Source organism: Bactrocera dorsalis, chromosome 3 (genome assembly GCF_023373825.1).
Source record: "Bactrocera dorsalis isolate Fly_Bdor chromosome 3, ASM2337382v1, whole genome shotgun sequence".
In the NCBI taxonomy this organism is placed as follows: Eukaryota; Metazoa; Arthropoda; class Insecta; order Diptera; family Tephritidae; genus Bactrocera; species Bactrocera dorsalis.
Window position 1 is genome coordinate 49,788,387 of NC_064305.1, and position 18,162 is coordinate 49,806,548.

The 18,162-nt window shown below is 35.7% G+C and overlaps 1 protein-coding gene across 7 annotated transcripts in view; it reads left to right on the top strand.

Annotated features, from left to right (window-relative positions):
- Positions 1-18,162, top strand: part of LOC105233061 (protein apterous) — a 66,466-nt gene that overhangs the window by 25,697 nt on the left and 22,607 nt on the right. For all 7 annotated transcript variants that reach the window (XM_029553321.2, XM_011215004.4, XM_011215005.4 and 4 more), the window contains 3 exons: positions 2,340-2,542; positions 2,615-2,834; positions 3,079-3,218. In XM_029553321.2, coding sequence (XP_029409181.1) covers positions 2,340-2,542; positions 2,615-2,834; positions 3,079-3,218 — 563 coding nt within the window. The remainder of the gene's footprint in view (positions 1-2,339; positions 2,543-2,614; positions 2,835-3,078; positions 3,219-18,162) is intronic.

An 18,162-nucleotide genomic window follows, 5' to 3' on the forward strand; every position in this document is an offset into this window, starting at 1 on the left:
TGGTATCATTAAAATAACGAAAATCTATGTATATACAAGTACACATGAATCTAGCGCCCCCTAGCGCCATCTACGAGGTGTGTTCAAAAAGTATCGCGAATTTTGAATTTTCGTGGGTTACGTATATTCGAATTTCGAATTTTTTGTGGCGTTATGTCGGTACTCACATCTCTCACTTATGCCGACAAGCTCGGCCATTTTTAATGTTCATTTAATTGTTGACAGCTGCTTTGCTTGCACGTGTTTTGGAACGTCTTCGATTTTTACCTATCAAAAAAATTGCACCTCGATAACGCCCCTGCTCACACATCGTTGCTTGTGCGCGACTTTTTGGCCAAAAACAACACACTAATGATGCCGCAGCCACCGTATTCCCCAGATCTGGCTCTTGTGACTTTTTCTTGTTCCCTAAACTGAAGAGGCCCATGAAAGGACGACGTTACGCTTCTCTTGAGGAGATAAAGACGGCATCGAAGGAGGAGCTGAAGAAGATACAAAAAAATTATTTTTTGAAGTGCTTCGAAGATTGGAAAAACCGTTGGCACAAGTGTATAATATCTCATGGGGATTACTTTGAAGGGGACAAAATAGATATTCATGAATAAATAAATAATTTTTGAAAAAACACAAAATTCGCGATACTTTTTGAACACACCTCGTATATGTCGACTGATGCGTTAAAATCTGCTATTTTTATCGATTGTTCAGTGAGAATTTCATGACATTTCATAGATTGGAAGTGAAGTTATTGCGTTTTAAGTGTCAGTATGTTTGTGTTATCGGTGAAAAAATGAGCTTCGAACAAAGAGCCAACATTAAATTTTGTTTAAAAATTGGTAAAACTTTTACCGAAATGTTTCAATTGATGAAACAAGTTTATGGCGATGATTGCCTAGCAGAGTGTACGAGTGGTTTCAACGTTTTCAAAGTGGTCGTGAGGACAAAAATGACGATCAACATGTGGGCCAATCAAAATCCGTGATCACCGGAATTCCATCAAAACATCGATTTATCGCATTTTGACCAAACATTTGGGCTTACGAAAGATGTGCGCACGGTTTGTTCTGCACAAATTCACTGACGACCAAAAATTGCTCAGAAACGATAAAACGCCGTCTCATCGATCGACGCTTGTGACCGATTATTTGACCAAAAATCACATTTTAACCATTAACCACTCCCCGTATTCACCTGATATGGCACCGTGTGACTTCTTCCTTTTCGGAAAAATGCATTTGGTCATGAAAGGAAAGCGTTATGCAGACGTAGAAGCCATTCAAAAGGCTTGCACCAGCATACGAGCTAAAACACTCGTTCGGCATGCTTTTGGACCGTGCAAAAAGCTGTATTGAAGCAGAAGGAGACTATTTTGAATAAAATAAATTGATTTTTAAGTCCTGTTTACTTTGGAAAGCACCTTGTATCTATGTACATATAAAAGAAAGTCGTATTGGTTACATTATTTATAACTTAAGAACGGCTGAACCGATTTGACTGAAAATTTTGAGCCAGAGATCGTTCATAGGATACCTTTTTATGTCACTATAACTCATAAAGACAAAAATTATATTTGAATAATTTGAAATCAATCGCGGAATAGAAAATAGAATTTTAACCAAATTCATATACATATAATACTGCCAGACAATTTTTTGCACTTCTGTTCAGAACAAAAATTTATTACTTGACAATATATTCCTGAAAGTAAAAATCAATTCGTTAGATCATAGCTTGCTCAGAAATCAGGCTACATCAGCGGCCACAAATTTAGATGTTGACGAAATTCATTTCCAGATACAACAATTGTTCCCAGGCTACATAAATCAGATGTAATCTAACGCCTTTATAGTTGACTTCCAACCAAACCATTACAGTATTGGAATAACATGTTTGCGCCTATTTTATTATTTTGCTAATTAAAGATGTACAGTTGGCCGACGGTGGGCTGAGTTTTGCCTGAAAATATTTCCCTGTACTCCTGCATATTGCGAGATTATGAAATGTTCAGTAACACCCAGAAAGGACTTACTTATTTTATTTAATTTTTTCTCAAAAGTTGATAGCATTCTTAATACTCTAAGACAAAGATAAGGATTTTTTGTTTAGCATGTCTGGGAGGGCCAAAGACTTATCAGCTCTTATAGGAAATGTATGCACAGAAAAGCTGTACTTATTCATTAAGTTATTGCAGGTTTGATGATGAAGTCAGGGGTCTCATTAAAAATATTAATGATTGCAGATATAATGTTTTATCAATTATTACAAAATTATTAAATATTCTTTTAACATAATTAGTATATATTATTAATAGTTAGATTATATGTATTTTAAAATTGCAGCAGCAGAGCGCAAGATTTCTTGGGCCAGGTGCGAGAGAAAAAAGTCCAACCCCACCTGTAGCACATCAAGGAAGCACTCATTGCGGCAGTGCTGCAGGTGTAAATAACAATCGTCTGCTTTACAGATCTTGCTCTTCCTGTCCCGAACTTTGTGACCACAATACCAAGCCTTATAGCTCGACATTTAATGAGCCATTTAAAAGGTTTGTAATTACTCGCAGGAAAATAGTTCTTAGTGGGCCAATATACATACAAATATTGTTTTTTCCTGATAGCTATGAAATCGCAGACCGCACACTATTCAGCGAAACTGCACTAAAATACGCAATAAGTCGAGCGCGGCCTGACTGTTTGGAAGTGAATGAGGAAACTACCTCAAGAATATCCTTTAAAACGGAGCCATATGGTCCACCAAGTAGTCCAGACTCCACGAATGAAACACCAAATCTGCCTCGAAGTCTAGAAGATTGCGCTGGTTGCGGTCGATTCATACAGGTAATACCACTGCACACGTATTGGCTAATGAATATATGTATACGTTATTATACACCTTGAGCTTGATTAAAACAACAAAAAATATCAAAGCCTGTAAGTGATAATATTCAATACAATAATACCTCTGTTCTAATAAAAGAACTTTTTTATGTAATACAAACGCATGTGGAAGAAAATATCTTAGAGTATAAAAAATAAACAGTTATTATATACGTCTGTCTTTTAATATCTAATATCCTTACAGGATCGTTTCTACCTCTCTGCAGTTGATAAACGATGGCATATTAATTGCTTGCAATGTCACGCTTGTCGACAACCGTTAGACCGAGAATCATCGTGCTATTCGCGAGATGGAAACATTTACTGCAAGAATGATTACTATAGGTGAGTACATTAGCGAAAATTCTAATTATCGATGTCTTCCAAATTTTGTACTTCATAAGAAAAGCGACTACGAAGAATTAACTTTCTGAAATATTTCAAACATTGCGAATCAGAATGAAATAGTTAAATTAGTATGAATAAGATTATTAATATAAGCTCCAAATTGCGATAAAAATGGTATTTTCCTATAGAGGTAAGTTTTTGCTAAATCTTTGCAATTTAGAAGAATATGAAATGTTCGTTTACACTCGACTATAGACAGCCCTTCATTACTTGCTTTATTTCATCTATGTATCTAATATTTTGCAGTAGCAGCTGTTTAGTGGGGTCTTGTCTTGGTTCTTAGAAGTTTTGATACAGAAATTGTTACACTCTTTATACCAAAAGGAAGTAGAGAATTAAACAAACACCTATAAAGGCTTCTGACTTTTAAAAAATCTGATATTTTGACGGGAGAATTTTGATTTCATACTCTTGCAACCTTGTCCACTTAATTTCACTAAATATAACGCATATTTATCAACTTTAACAATTTAAAGTTTAACAATTTAAAGACAGGTGAGAAGCCAGAAAGCACTATATAGAATATATTGGGGACAGAAAATGCTCGGGCTGATTGCACCAACTTTTGGCATGACTCAAGAATACTTAAAAACTGATTTAAATCATTTTTATAAATTTACTAGCTGATCCGGCAAACTTTGTACGGCTTCAATGGATAAATAAAAAACCTAAACTTTTGTATAAAATAGACTGAAAACAAACGAAAAGATTAATTAATAAAAAATGTTCGGTATACCTACATATATACATACGAGGGCTGTCCGATAAATAACCGACCTAACTATGATGCACGCGACTTTTTCAAAATTTTTTTTTTTATTTTTCTACATAGTCTCCTTGTAACTCCACACACTTCTCCCAGCGATGCTCCCATCTCTGCAACCCTTCCAAATAGTACTTGGCGTCTTTGTCTGCAAAATACGAGTTCACGAAAGAGATTGCCTTCTCATTTGACGAAAATCTCTGGCCGCCGAGCGCAGTTTTAAGTTGAGGAAACAAAAAAAAAGTCGCTTGGTGCTAGATCCGGTGAATAAGGTGGATGGTCAAGCAGTTCGAGCCGCAATTCGTGGATTTTCGCCATGGCGACTGTTGAGGTGTGAGATGGTGCGTTGTCTTGGTGAAACAAGACTTTCTTTTTTTGCAAATGTGGCCGATTTTTCGAAATTTCTTCCTTTAGCTTGTCCAATAATGATGCGTAGTATGCTCCTGTTATAGTTTTTCCTTTTTCAAGATAGTCGATAAAAATAATTCCATGGCTGTCCCAAAAAACACTCGTCATCACTTTCCCAGCCGAATACACAGCTTTAGGTTTTTTTTGGGGCTGGTTCCCCCTTTTCAATCCACTGTTTAGATTGGTTTTTTGTTTCGGGCGTATAATGATGAATCCAAGTTTCGTCTACAGTTATCAATCGGTGCCAAAACTCGGTCTTATTGCCTCTAAACTGAGCCAAGAGAGTGCTGGAAATGTTCATGCGCGCACGTTTGTGGTCTAGCGTAAGCAAACGCGGCACCCAACGCGCAGACAGCTTTCTCATGCCCAAATCTTGGTTTAATATGTGACAAACAGTTTCTTTTGACATCTTCATAATCTCAGCTATTTCCCTAACTTTAATCCGGCGGTCGTCTAGTACCAATTGATGAACTTTAGCGATGTTATCGTTAGTGGTTACAGTTTTTGGACGCCCAGGACGTTCATCATCTTCCAAGCTCCTGCGACCACGTTTAAATTCAGCTGCCCAAAATTTTACGGTGGTAAACGATGGTGCAGAGTCACCATACACAGAGTCCAACTCATCTTTGATTTGTGAAGGCGTATTTCCTTTCAAAAATAAAAATTTAATTACAGCTCGATATTCAATTTTTTCCATTTTGTGGAAATCACCGAAATAGACTCACAAAAACGACTGTCAACAGATAATTGCGCAAGATAAATTTCTGAAATTTTGGCGAGTAGCTATTATAATATGCACAATTTGAAGTGGAAACTTTTTTTTCAGATGTGCCGCTAGCTTCACGTTGAGGTCGGTTATTTATCGGACACTCGTATGTAAACTTTTACATACATGATGTTGCTTACTTACAAGACATAGTTTTCCTGAAATAACTGGCTATTTATTGTCAGATACACACAGTTTAATACAGTCTGTTAATCAAATTAAAGTTTTCTGATAAACTTTGTTTTTATACTCTCACAACAAGGTTGCTAAGGAGAGTATTATAGTTTTGTTCACATAACGGTTGTTTGTAAGTCCTAAAACTAAAAGAGTTAGATATGGGGTTATATATACCAAAGTGATCAGGGTGACTGGTAGAGTTGAAATCCGGATGTCTGTCTGTCCGTCCGTCCGTCTGTCTGTCCGTCCGTGCAAGCTGTAACTTGAGTAAGAATTGAGATATCATGATGAAACTTGGTACACGTATTTCTTGGCTCCATAAGAAGGTTTAAGTTGCAAAATCGGCCCACTGCCACGCCCACAAAATGGCGGAAACCGAAAACCTATAAAGTGTCATAACTAAGCCATAAATAAAGATATTAAAGTGAAATTTGGCACAAAGGATCGCATTAGGGAGGGGCATATATGGACGTAATGTTTTTGGAAAAATGGACGTGGCCCCACCCCCTACTAAGTTTTTTGTACATATCTCGAAAACTACTATAGCTATGTCAACCAAACTCTATAGAGTCATTTCCTTCAGGCATTTCCATATACAGTTCAAAAATGGAAGAAATCTGATAATAACCACGCCCACCTCCCATACAAAGGTTATGTTGAAAATCACTAAAAGTGCGTTAACCGACTAACAAAAAACGTCAGAAACACTAAATTTTACGGAAGAAATGGCAGAATGAAGCTGCACCCAGGCTTTTTTTTTAATTTAAAATGGGCGTGGCGTTGCCCACTTATGGACCAAAAATCATTCCTCAGGAACTACTCAACCGATTTCAATGAAATTCGGTATATAATATTTTCTTAACACCCTAATGACATGTACGAAATATGGGTGAAATCGGTTCACAACCACGCCTTCTTCCAATATAACGCTATTTTGAAGTCCATCTGATGCCTTCTCTGTATAATATATACATTAGGAACCAATGATGATAACGGAATAAAACTTTACTCAAATATGGTATTTGAGCTGAGGTATCTCTTGTGGAAAAATTGTCGTGATCGGACTATAACTTTTCAAGGTCCCTGATATCGAACACGAATAACTCAGTGCCTAACCTAACCTAACCTAATTTTTCACCGAAAATATCGGTAAATCTCACGGATAATGAAATCTCGATTATCACTTTATCATGCGAGAGTATAAAATGTTCGGTGACACCCGAACTTAGCCCTTCCTTACTTGTTTTATTTTTATTTTGTTTTGTGGTACGTAAAGAAGCAATGATAACGGTGTTCCGACGCCCGAACACGCGACATATATGCAATTGTCCATGCACAAAACAGGGAAACTCCAATTTCATTCCGCAAACTTACAACGACTGACCTTGCAATTTATTTATGGAAGTTGTTCTGTATAATATGTGTAGCGTTAAACGATGTTATCTGGAAACAGCTGTTATATTTCTAAGTATTGCTCAAGAAGGCCTTAGAATCATGTCCAATCCCAAAAATTAAAGACCGTAAAAGATCTGGTGGAGGAACCAATTGTGATAATTGTTACCGATTTGTGGATACAATAACCTATTACCGGATCAAAGTGGAATGCAGCTCGTTCCAAGTTCACTGCGTCTGCGGAATCACTCAATTTCATAATGTTTTGCTTGCTTTTGATGTCTTTGATGTGTACGAATTCGCTGCATTCTGAGTCTCTCTGCTTCATATTTACTCACTGAAGAACGCAATTCTGACATAGAAAAAACACTATTTTTTCATCTGTCTCTCTGGTCATCAGTGCGCCTAGCACGTGAGGTACCTCTTCGCACATTTGAGTAACTGCGACGACCCAAGTCAAGTTGAAATCTTTTTGGCATCGGCATTGGAAATTGTAATTAATCAAAGTAAGAAAAGTTCTCGCGCACTTAGCAGTAAAGTGTCACTATCACAAATCATCTGATGATTGCCAAATTATAAATATTATTGTTACCTACAAGAATTTTATTTGTGACAAAACTTGAGATTTATGAGTCTACATAACTGAAACCATTCAAAAACATATCAATGGAAAAACAAAAGTATCCGAGAATTTTCATTATTAATCACCCTTTAATTCTTCTCTGGACTTCCACAACTAATTCAAGACCGAAATGAGCTAAATCGGTCCAGCCGTGCTCGGAATTTAGCGAGACTAACCAACAGCTATTAATTTATTTATACATTGAAACTTGCCATATTATCTTAATTTTTAAACCTTCCTGAACTACGATAAGCATTTCAAATTTAAAATCAGCTATAACGATATAGATAACACACACACTGACCTACATATTCGGGGTAAGTTTGCAAAGTAACGAAAATCATTAGGGGGATTCTCTTGTTCTTGCAAGATTGCACGATGACACAAAATGCAAAAATTCTGTACCGAAATATGCAAGGCCAAGAGAGTACCTATTGCAGAATCTAGTGATATATGAATTATTGTGAATTAGCGCACCTTCTGCATTCATTCTTAACAAAAAACTGAAACAAATCTTTATAATTTAAATAGAAATTAAGGTGGCCGTCGCCCCGGGCGCAACGCAAAACGATCTTCGCTGTTTTTTAATATTCAGAAAAATACTTTAACAATTTTTTTTACAAAATGTATTATAAAAGATAAAGAGTTGTACACTCACAATGTAATAATCAGAATAACAATGAAAAATATTAATTTTTACTCGAATACTCTTCAGTCTTTCCATTTGTCTTATATCTTTTGGCTTATATCTTTCTTAAAAATAGTGATAGAACTTAAAGATGCACTTTTCTAGCTTTGATCGCAACAGTATCTTTATTTTTACTCTGTCGTCGCGACGTGTCACTCTCACAGTTACCCTATGCTTTGAATGTAACAAATACTTTTATTTCTCCAAATTTTCAAAAATTGTATTCAAAAACTCCAATTCGGGCAAAAATTCCTGCAAATTTTGTCAAAAGTGTACAAGATGTAGGGCGAAAATGGGTTTTTTCTATGGCTTTTAATAAGATGTCTTGTAAATTTACATAAATTTCCTCAAAAACCGTATTGTGAGAATTTTGGAACTTCAGAATTTGTGTGGTTTCTAGTTCCTAAATTTTATATACTTAATATCGAAGGAATTTTGTAAAAATTCATTTTTGTTCGAACCACCTCATGAAACTTGTAGGTAGGTAGATAAAGGGGGCGGCAGAATATCCTTGGCCCCGGGCGGTAAGTTTTCACCTGATTTTATATGTTTCACACTCATAGATTCACCGTTATTAGAAAAACCTCTCAATTTTATTGATATACCTCACATATTTTCCGATATAAAGTCGGCTACTATCCGTGCAAAGTTTTATTGAACAGATCCGGAGATATGGATTTTCACCTAAATGTGGGTGGTTTATTTATAGAATTATCATACTTTTAGTAGTTAGTCAAAGAACCGTTATATGGAGAGTGGGCGTGGGAATAAAACGAATCATCCAATTTTCACAGAATGAGTAGGGAAGAAAAAATATTTTCCCTAACAAAATTTGCTTATTACAGATTTAGCGGTTTAGGAGATATCTACGTAAAACCTATTAGAAGGCGAGACCACACTCACTTTCTCAAGATTTGTAAACCATAGATGACGCTCCTTAATGCAATTAGTTGTACTAAATAACAACCTTTTATGGTAGTTGATAGGTTTTTGATTAATGATTTTTTGTGGCGTGAAAATGGTAAAATTCCGCTCATCTGCGATACCAACCCTTCTTGGAAAGAACATGTGTACGAAGTTTCATCAAGATATCTCATTTTTTTCCCAAGCCACCGCTTGATTCACTTCTAGTCACTCGGAATTTAACTCGTCTCATCATCTTAACCCTTTCAGACCTTCAATACACAATTGTGCGGGTAAGACTAAAAAAATGTTAAAAATTTTTGTTCGCTTTACTACGTGTTAAGACCCGAAAGCAATGATTGTGTCATTTATTTCTAACGGTTCTTTTCAACGGTTGCTTTGATTTTTTGTATATTTTTGTCACAATTTGCAAAGTTTTGAAGTGTTCAGCCGTGTTGTCAAGAATGGAAAAAGGTAAATTGAAATAAATTTTGTGCAGTGTTTTAGTTTCGTGATGTTTTGCAAAAATGTGTATTGAAAAATATTAAATAAACTATATATTGTCTTAATGTGAAAAATTTTAATTAAATTAAGTGTTTTGAACAAGTTTAAAAAAGGACCACACAATTGTGCGCTTCAGGTTTTGACCTCGCATTTTCATTTACCGGAACAATTGTGTCATTCCAGGTCATTTCAATTTGAGTCTTGATGAGGACGTGCTTCAAGTTCTCCAAATATTGAAAAATTCCGATGCTGACTTTAGTTCTGATGACTCAAATGATGATGCGCTCTGGGAACCACCAAATAGGCAAATGGGCGGTTCATCCGATTCGGATTGTAATGAAACTTCTTCGGAAGATGAAATTTTACTTCCAGCTAATGAAGACCCAACTGTAAGTCATGTAAATACAAGCGTATCTGCTCGGGATGAAGTCTGGAAGAACGTCGATTTTGTTGACTCGACACCCCCGCAACAAACAAGTCATCAAGGAAATATTTTAGTTGGTACACCCATGGAGTATTTTCAGAAATATTTTCCTGAAGATCATTTTCAAAACGCCGCGTTTTTCACGAATAAGTATCACTTATCTCAGCATGGATGTGTCCTCAATGCTACTGCTGCAGATATTAAAAATCTTTATGGACTCCATATCATAATAGGTTGCCTATCTTACCCCAGAGTCCGGATGTATTGGTCGGAAGGCTTCTGATTAGCACAAATAAAAAACGCAATGACCAGAGATAAATTCTTTACATTAAGGTACAGCCTCCATTTTGTTGATACTCTACGGCCTCCGACAAACAAACTGTTTAAGATTCAGCCGGTTATAGACTGCGTTAGATCTCGATGCCAAGCACTAGCAACAGAAATTACGGAATACTCGATTGATGAGCAAATGATCCAATTTACAGGAAGGGCGTCCATGCGGCAATACGTTAAAAATAAACCGAGACCTGTAGGTCTTAAGAACCTTGTTGTTGCGACTTCCAGCGGGCTCGTCGTCGATTTCGCAATATTCCAAGGAGTAGGAACTTTTTCTGACACTGGCTTGGGAGTTGGACCGTCTATTGTCATCAGATTGACAAACCATTTGCCGAAAGGGAGTTTTCTCTATTTTGATCGGTACTTTACCACGATTCCGCTTTTAGAAAAGCTCCTGGAACTCGGCTACAAGACAACTGGGACCATAGCTTTAAACCGATTGCCTGTGCAGAGGATGGATTTTCCGTTAGACCGAAATATGAATAGAGGAGACATAAGCCAGTTTGTGAAAGGTAATGTAGTTGCAGTTAAATGGCGCGATAGCAAGTGCGTTACGCTAGTATCCACAGAATGTGGAAAAGACCCAGTTGGAGTGGTACAAAGGTGGTGCAAAAAGGAAAGCAAGCACATTAATGTACCATGCCCTCAAATCGTGAAGCGTTACAACGCTAAAATGGGCGGAGTCGACGCAGCTGATCAGTCAATGGAATACTACAGAATTTTTATAAAAACGAAGAAATGGACTGTAAAAACAACTTTTCATTTGATTGACATGGCAGTATGCAATGCATGGAGAGAGTACAGAGCCGATGCACTAAACGCGGGCATGCGAAAAAAGAATATTAAAGACCTATTTAAGTTTAAATCTGAGCTCGGCGAAGTATTGGCCAAATTCACTGAAAGGCCAATTAATCCACCTGTTCCGTATTGCACATCAACAGCAGAGCCAGCTGCAAAAAGAAACAGATCTCTGGATCCTCCCGTTGATGTACGTACTGATCGGTATGATCACTGGCCAGAGGCAATGGATATGAAAACACCACGGATGTGCCGCGTGAAAGAATGTACAAGCAGAACTAGAATAAAATGCTCCAAATGCGATGTATTTCTCTGCCTAACCAAAAATAAAAACTGCTTTCAGGAGTACCACACAAAAAATGATCGCTTTCAATCAATGTACATGAATATTATTTTTAAATACATTCCATCTCAATAATATGGCCTTAAGGCCGGTAATACACAATTGTGCGAGTCCTTTTTCTAGGAATCCTTCTTCGCATAATTTTTTTTCTTATTTTGTTTTGCATTCACGATGGTCATATTAGCAACTGTGCGAAGCGGCGTTAAAATCTGTAAACTTTAATTTCTCAGGTCTGAAAGGGTTAATCATTTATATATACTATATTGAAACCACAAAATATATAAGTTATACATTAACCGTTAAAGTAAATAGAAAGAATGCGTGGTATACAGATTATCCTATTCTGAAATGGAATAAACCCGACCTTATTGCCAACCCTCCATATATCAACACTTTTGAGTTAGTACATTTCTTTTGTATATAAATGGCTATACAATAATTTTCTTCTCGTATCGTATTATTTTTTATTCCAGAAAAGATTATACCATGCGCTTCTGAAATATTGTAAGCAAATATTCCCGATGTATATTTCCGAACCCGTGCATTTATTTTTCTTGCTGCTTTCTTGATGAATTGCTGATAAACAGTGGAACTGCATGCCAACACAACATCTATGAAATTGTTCTCAAACACGCGAAATAAATTTCTATGCCAAAAGTATGAATACAAGCAATGCAAGCGCAGCTTTCAACAACAGCGCCCAATAGTACATACAGTCATGATGTAGAAATGTTTCGGAGCGGTGCGCCAAGCAGAGCGCGACGAAGACATTAATTTGCCCGGCAACTGATGCGTGTGCATTCTGTCAAGCGCTCTGCTCCACCTTGCAACCGTCTGAGTTTCACAAGTTCATCGGCATAGCCGCATTTGTGACCAATGCTAACAGCTTGGCTTTAAAAAAACAAACAAACAGGTTCTACTTTTCCCCGAATGAGAATTATAAATTACACAACACACGCGAAATTGTTTCATAGACAAATAATCTCTTATTATTAGTTAATTCTATACATATGTATATGATATCAGGTAACGTATACTAATGACAGCATATCGTCTTAAATATCATTTCCTATAGAGACCTGTTTCACTGTGACACTATAGATTTTTATTTACTATTTTCGGAGAGAGTATAGTGATGAAGAATCATCATAACAATATAATGCGCACAAATTTAGATCTAGTAGGTGGCAGCCCGCTTAAAATTGGAGAATCTCTTCATTCGATTTCATCATTCCCAACGCTCAATCAAAAGCATAGGCGTATCACCCTCGCTACGGATTGATGGACTTAGCGGTAGCGTAAATCAAAATGTTTATCATCCAAACGTTTCTGTTTCTTCAATGGAGTAATAAATTTGGCAAGTCATGCTCATCACTCGTATTTCCTCCTAAATGATTCTCGTGACATTTATTACCGCTCCATAATTCAAAAATACCCAACTGTGAACAGCGATAATTCCAAACACATTCATACTTAAACACACATCCACGAATTCATACAAATTTCTATTTATATTAGTACGTACGCATACTCATACTTACTTATTCAAAACCGAATATGACTAAACACAACATGTGTGTATATATGAACGTGTATATACATATATAGATATTTATTTATGTACATATAAGTATATGTAAATATCATTTTGGGGCATGTGCCATGATCTGGTCGGTTCTTCACCATTCCGCTTCGCTCCACTTGGTGCAACATGGCAAGTGTGTGTTATATTATCAATCAAGTGGCCGCCGATTTTTGTAGAATACCCTGCAGTGACATATCAAACCAGTGGGGAAATTTACTAGTTAACTCTCTAAATCTCTTGAATGAATACATATTATTATTAAACAATTGATGCGTTGATATATTATAGAAAAATTACCTACATATGTATGTATTTTTCAATTCTAATGCTAATTTTGGAAAAAAAAAATTTTATTACTATATTTCATTTAATAAATAATTTTTTTTTAATATTCTTTTTATATCTTGAACCGTTTGTAACGCTCAAAAAGAAAAGTCGGAGATCCTATAAAAAAATCATACTAATATTATAAATGCGAAAGTAAGTTTGTTTGTTACGCTTTCACGCAAAAACTACTTAACCGATCGTCATAAAACTTTGTACTATTATACTCCTAAAGGTATTAGAAGTAAAATAGGGTACTTAATATAAAAAAAAATTTAAGAAAGATAAAAAAATTGTTTGTTAAAAAATCGTCAAATTTAGCTACTTCAACGCCATCTAGCATTACAGTAATGAAGTTTCAACCATGAATCGGCTATGTAATGGAACAAAGCTTAGGATAACAAAATTGGGACAGAACATACTTGGTGCTACTATTTTAACAGGTGTCGGTAAGGGAAATAGTGTTATAATACCTCGGATACCAATTATTCCCACTGACCTGCCATTCCAATTTAAAAGGGTTCAGTTTCCCGTCAAGCTTAGCTTTGCTGTTACTATAAATAAGATATAAGGACAAACATTATAGGTAGCAGGAGTGCATTTAGAAAACCCATGCTTCTGTCATGGTCAACTTTATGTAGCCTGTTCACGTGTATCTAATGCCCAGAATTTACACATATTTGTACCCGACGGGAAAACTTATAACATTGTCTACAAAAATATCCTTGATTAATACTTTGTATTTTATTTTTTTAAATTGTTAGAATGCAGAATTATTTATTTTTATTTTACGGTGAAATATATTTTAACATTTGTTCTTGCATTTCAATACGCATATTTTAAGATGTTAAAACTTCATTGTCTGTAGTAATTTTTAAAAATTGTTGATCTCAGCCAAGCAATAAAATTTAGTTATCATTTTGACTCATTTCTATTATAATACCCTTACCCTTTATCTCTCATACTTATTTAATGGCTCCATGGCAAAAATTTCTGAAATTGAAATGATCAAGATATAGGGCGAAAATGCGTTTTTTCTATGGCTTTTATTAAGATGTCTTGTAAATTTACTTTCAATTTCCTTAAAAACCGTATTGTGAGAATTTTGGAACTCGAAGACATTTTGTAAAAATTCACTTTTGTTCGAACCACCTCAAGAAACTTGTATGTAGGTAGTTAAAGGGGGCGGCAGAGCATCCTTGGCCCCGGGCGCCCAAAGTTGTAGCTACGCCACTGGTTCGGACTACTATAGCATACAGCTGCCATTAAAATTAACCGCTCAAATAAAGTTTCTGTAAGAAAGCTTTAACCTATGAAAAATATTATAGCTTCGGAGCAACCGAAATTAACGTTTTTTCTTTTTATTCATTATAAGCAGTGGATTGCACACTACTGATTTTTTTCATTATGGGTGTTAGCATTAGTCTGATATATTTCTAACGAAAAGCTGACAATATTCTTCTTGTAGGTCGTGACAGTAGCAATCTTGCAATATGGTAGACAATATTTCTTATCAGATGTACATATTTAGAACAAAAGATAATCTTAAGATTCTTTCGGGTAAAATGCATAATATCTTGTTTGAAATTCATACTAACTTACAAGTAGTCATGTATGGCAACCATGTGTTCTATGGGGAAAATGCGAGATCTAGCAATAATTGAAACTGTGAAATAAAGGTGGAAAGTTACAAAAATTTGATATTTAGGAGTACGCGCATTGTTTCAAATTTATACATCAAATGAAAAATAAGAGGTTTCAGATAAATGCTTTAATTTTACTTTAAACAATTTTAAAATTATTCTTTTGAACTGTTTTTTAAGTTAATAACAAAACTGTTGGTGCTTTTGCAACAATTTGTATAGACATTTTGGTTTTAAGAGGTAACAATGGACTGTTATTATGAGTGTATTGGTGAACCTATCAGTAGTTTCTTTTAGAAAATGGTAAACCTGCGCTAACATGTGTTCTGACGCATGCGCAATAGTGTTATGATTCTATCTTGGCGGAGACATTATTTTTCCGCGTTGCTACAGTGTATAATAGCGGTTGTACGTATCACCTAACACTAAGCGATATAGATGCGAACTGTAACTATAGTAAAAATTCGGACATCTTGATTAAACTTGGTTCACATGTTCCTTGATAAAAAAGTAAGCAAAGTTCGTACATGGGCGTAAGCGGACCACGTCTACAAAACGCCATTACAGAAAACTTATAAAGTGTCATATCTTAGCACTAACATTAGCATTAGCATAAGATAAAATGGGCAATGGGTGTGACTCCGCACATTAGGTAAAATCACATAATGAAAAATGAACAACGGCAAACTACAACCACGCCCACTTTCCATATAACATAATTTTAAATTTGAACCAATACCCATAGTTGAACTTCCAAATGACTTCATACCATATATGAAAATATATCGGCCAATATGTGAGTTATCTCAAAAATCGATTTAATAGTACTTCCAAGAAAAAAACACATTCCGATTTTTAATCATGCATCCGCATACTTACTCTCTTGTACGAATTACGCTTCACTTGACTTACAAAAATTACTCGTAATAGTTCGAGACTTTTATGTAATAAAGTGCGTGTAATAATCGTAATATAAATAATTTCGCTTTTAAAGAATTCGTTACAAGTACAGCGAAACATACTGGATATTTAATGAAATTCCAGTGTTTTGAAAAGTAATTCCTTATAAAGAAAACTTCGTTGTACAGAAGTTCGTAATATAAAAATTCGTTTGTATATGTACGTATACCTATACATGTTTCAAGATAAGGCATTAAAAACTATCACGTCGGTCCAGTGGCGAGTATTCACCTATACATATTGGGTTTTATTTGTTTCTGGAATGCATTTTTATACCCTGAACGGTGTATATTAAGTTTGCCATGAAGTTTGTAACGCTCAGAAAGAAGCGTCGGATACCATATAATATACACATGTGACTGATCACCAAGACGTGCTGAGTCGCCATAGCCATGTCCATTTGCTTGCCCTTCTCTTCGACTGCATGTATATACCCGTACAGACCGATCTAAATTACATTCTTCCAAGGAATCTTTTGTATTTGAAAAGAGTATTATAGCCGAAGTTAACTTAATATAAAGTTTGTAACTTCCAAAAGGCAACGTCTGAAACCCTTTATGGCGATGATTGCCTATCCCGTAGCAGAGTGCACGTGTGGTTTCAACGTTTACAAAGCGGTCGTGAGGACATAAATGACGATCAACATGTCCGCCAATCAAAATCCGTGATCACCGGAATTCCATCAAAACTGTGGGTGAATTCATCAAAAATCAGCCGAAATAATCATTGAAATTCATCGAAATGAAATTGAACATCTTCAAAACATCGATTTATCCCATTTTGACCAAACATTTGAGCTTACGAAAGGTGTGTGGACTGTTTGCTACGCACAAATCGACAAACCTAAAATTGCACAGAATCCAACATTCAATTCGACGCTTGTCACCGATTATTTCACCAAACATCACATTTTAACCATTAACCACTCCCCGTGTTCACCTGATATGGCACCGTGCGACTTCTTCCTTTTCGGAAAAATGCATTTGCCCATTAAAAGAAAGCGTTATGCAAACGTAGAGGCCATTAAAAAGGCTTGCCAACGAGCTTAAATACTCGTTCGACATGCTTTTGGACCGTGCAAAATGCTGTATTGAAGCAGAAGGAGACTATTTTAAATAAAATAGGTTGATTTTGCCGAAAAACCCATTTGTTCTGTTTTTTTTAAGTACTGTTTACTTTGGAACGCATCTTGTAATCAGCATGCTGAGTCGATTTAGCCATGTCCATCCGTCTGTGTGTTTATCTGTATATACGCGTACTTGCTCCAAAAATTTTGAGATATCGATCTGTAATTTTCGGAATCAAGCGGTTGCATGAAAAGCTTCTTTATTTGACGTCGTATCATTACGAAATTTTGTGCAAATTATTTTCTAAGTAACGCTAAAATATCTGAAGACATTTTTCAGGTCGCACCACTATATCATATAGCTGTCATATGAACTGAACGATCAAAATCAAGTTCTTATATTCGAACCTCGTTATTTGTGAAGGGTATTCCAGCTTCGTGCCACCGAAGTTAATGTTTTTCATACTTTTTCTTGTTTCAGTTGTTTTGAAGAAATAATCATAAAAGGTATTCACAACCCCTCATTGGCTGTCCAACTGCGAGCGTACTCTCGTTATAAACATTCGTATGTGTGCATGTACATATACATATACAGTACAGGTACGGATGAGGACGGTGTGCCGAGCTATCAAGATCAGTTTCACAACCTTAGTCTAAACAGTAATAAAAAATTTAAAGCATGGTTAAAATTTTTGTTTAAAAATAAAAACATCATTCTTATGAGTTTACTGACTTATATGACTCTGAAATGCAAATTGTGAAGCACTGGAGGCACTTTCCATCCCAAATACGCCAAGTGTTCACGATAAATAAATTGTCAATTATAAGCGGGTTCGTAGGCCTATAGTGAAGTGGTAATTCAAATAATATTATTAAAAAACAGTTGCTAATTTTAGCTACGATCCTTAACCTATTCTTCTTGAATTAAATACAGTAAACGATCATATAATATTATATAATAATATAATATTACAATACATGCTGATAATCTCGCATAGTTGCAATTTTGCCGCAAAATAAATTGTACGTAAAAATGTAAGGTTGTTTTACGATATTGCCATAAATATGTTACGAAGAACTGTTTAGGGTGTTTCGTATCTTCGTGTCACATTGAACCCTAAACATAGGTCAATGTATTCGGACATTAGTGAAGTAGGTGGTCAAAAGAATTTAGTTATT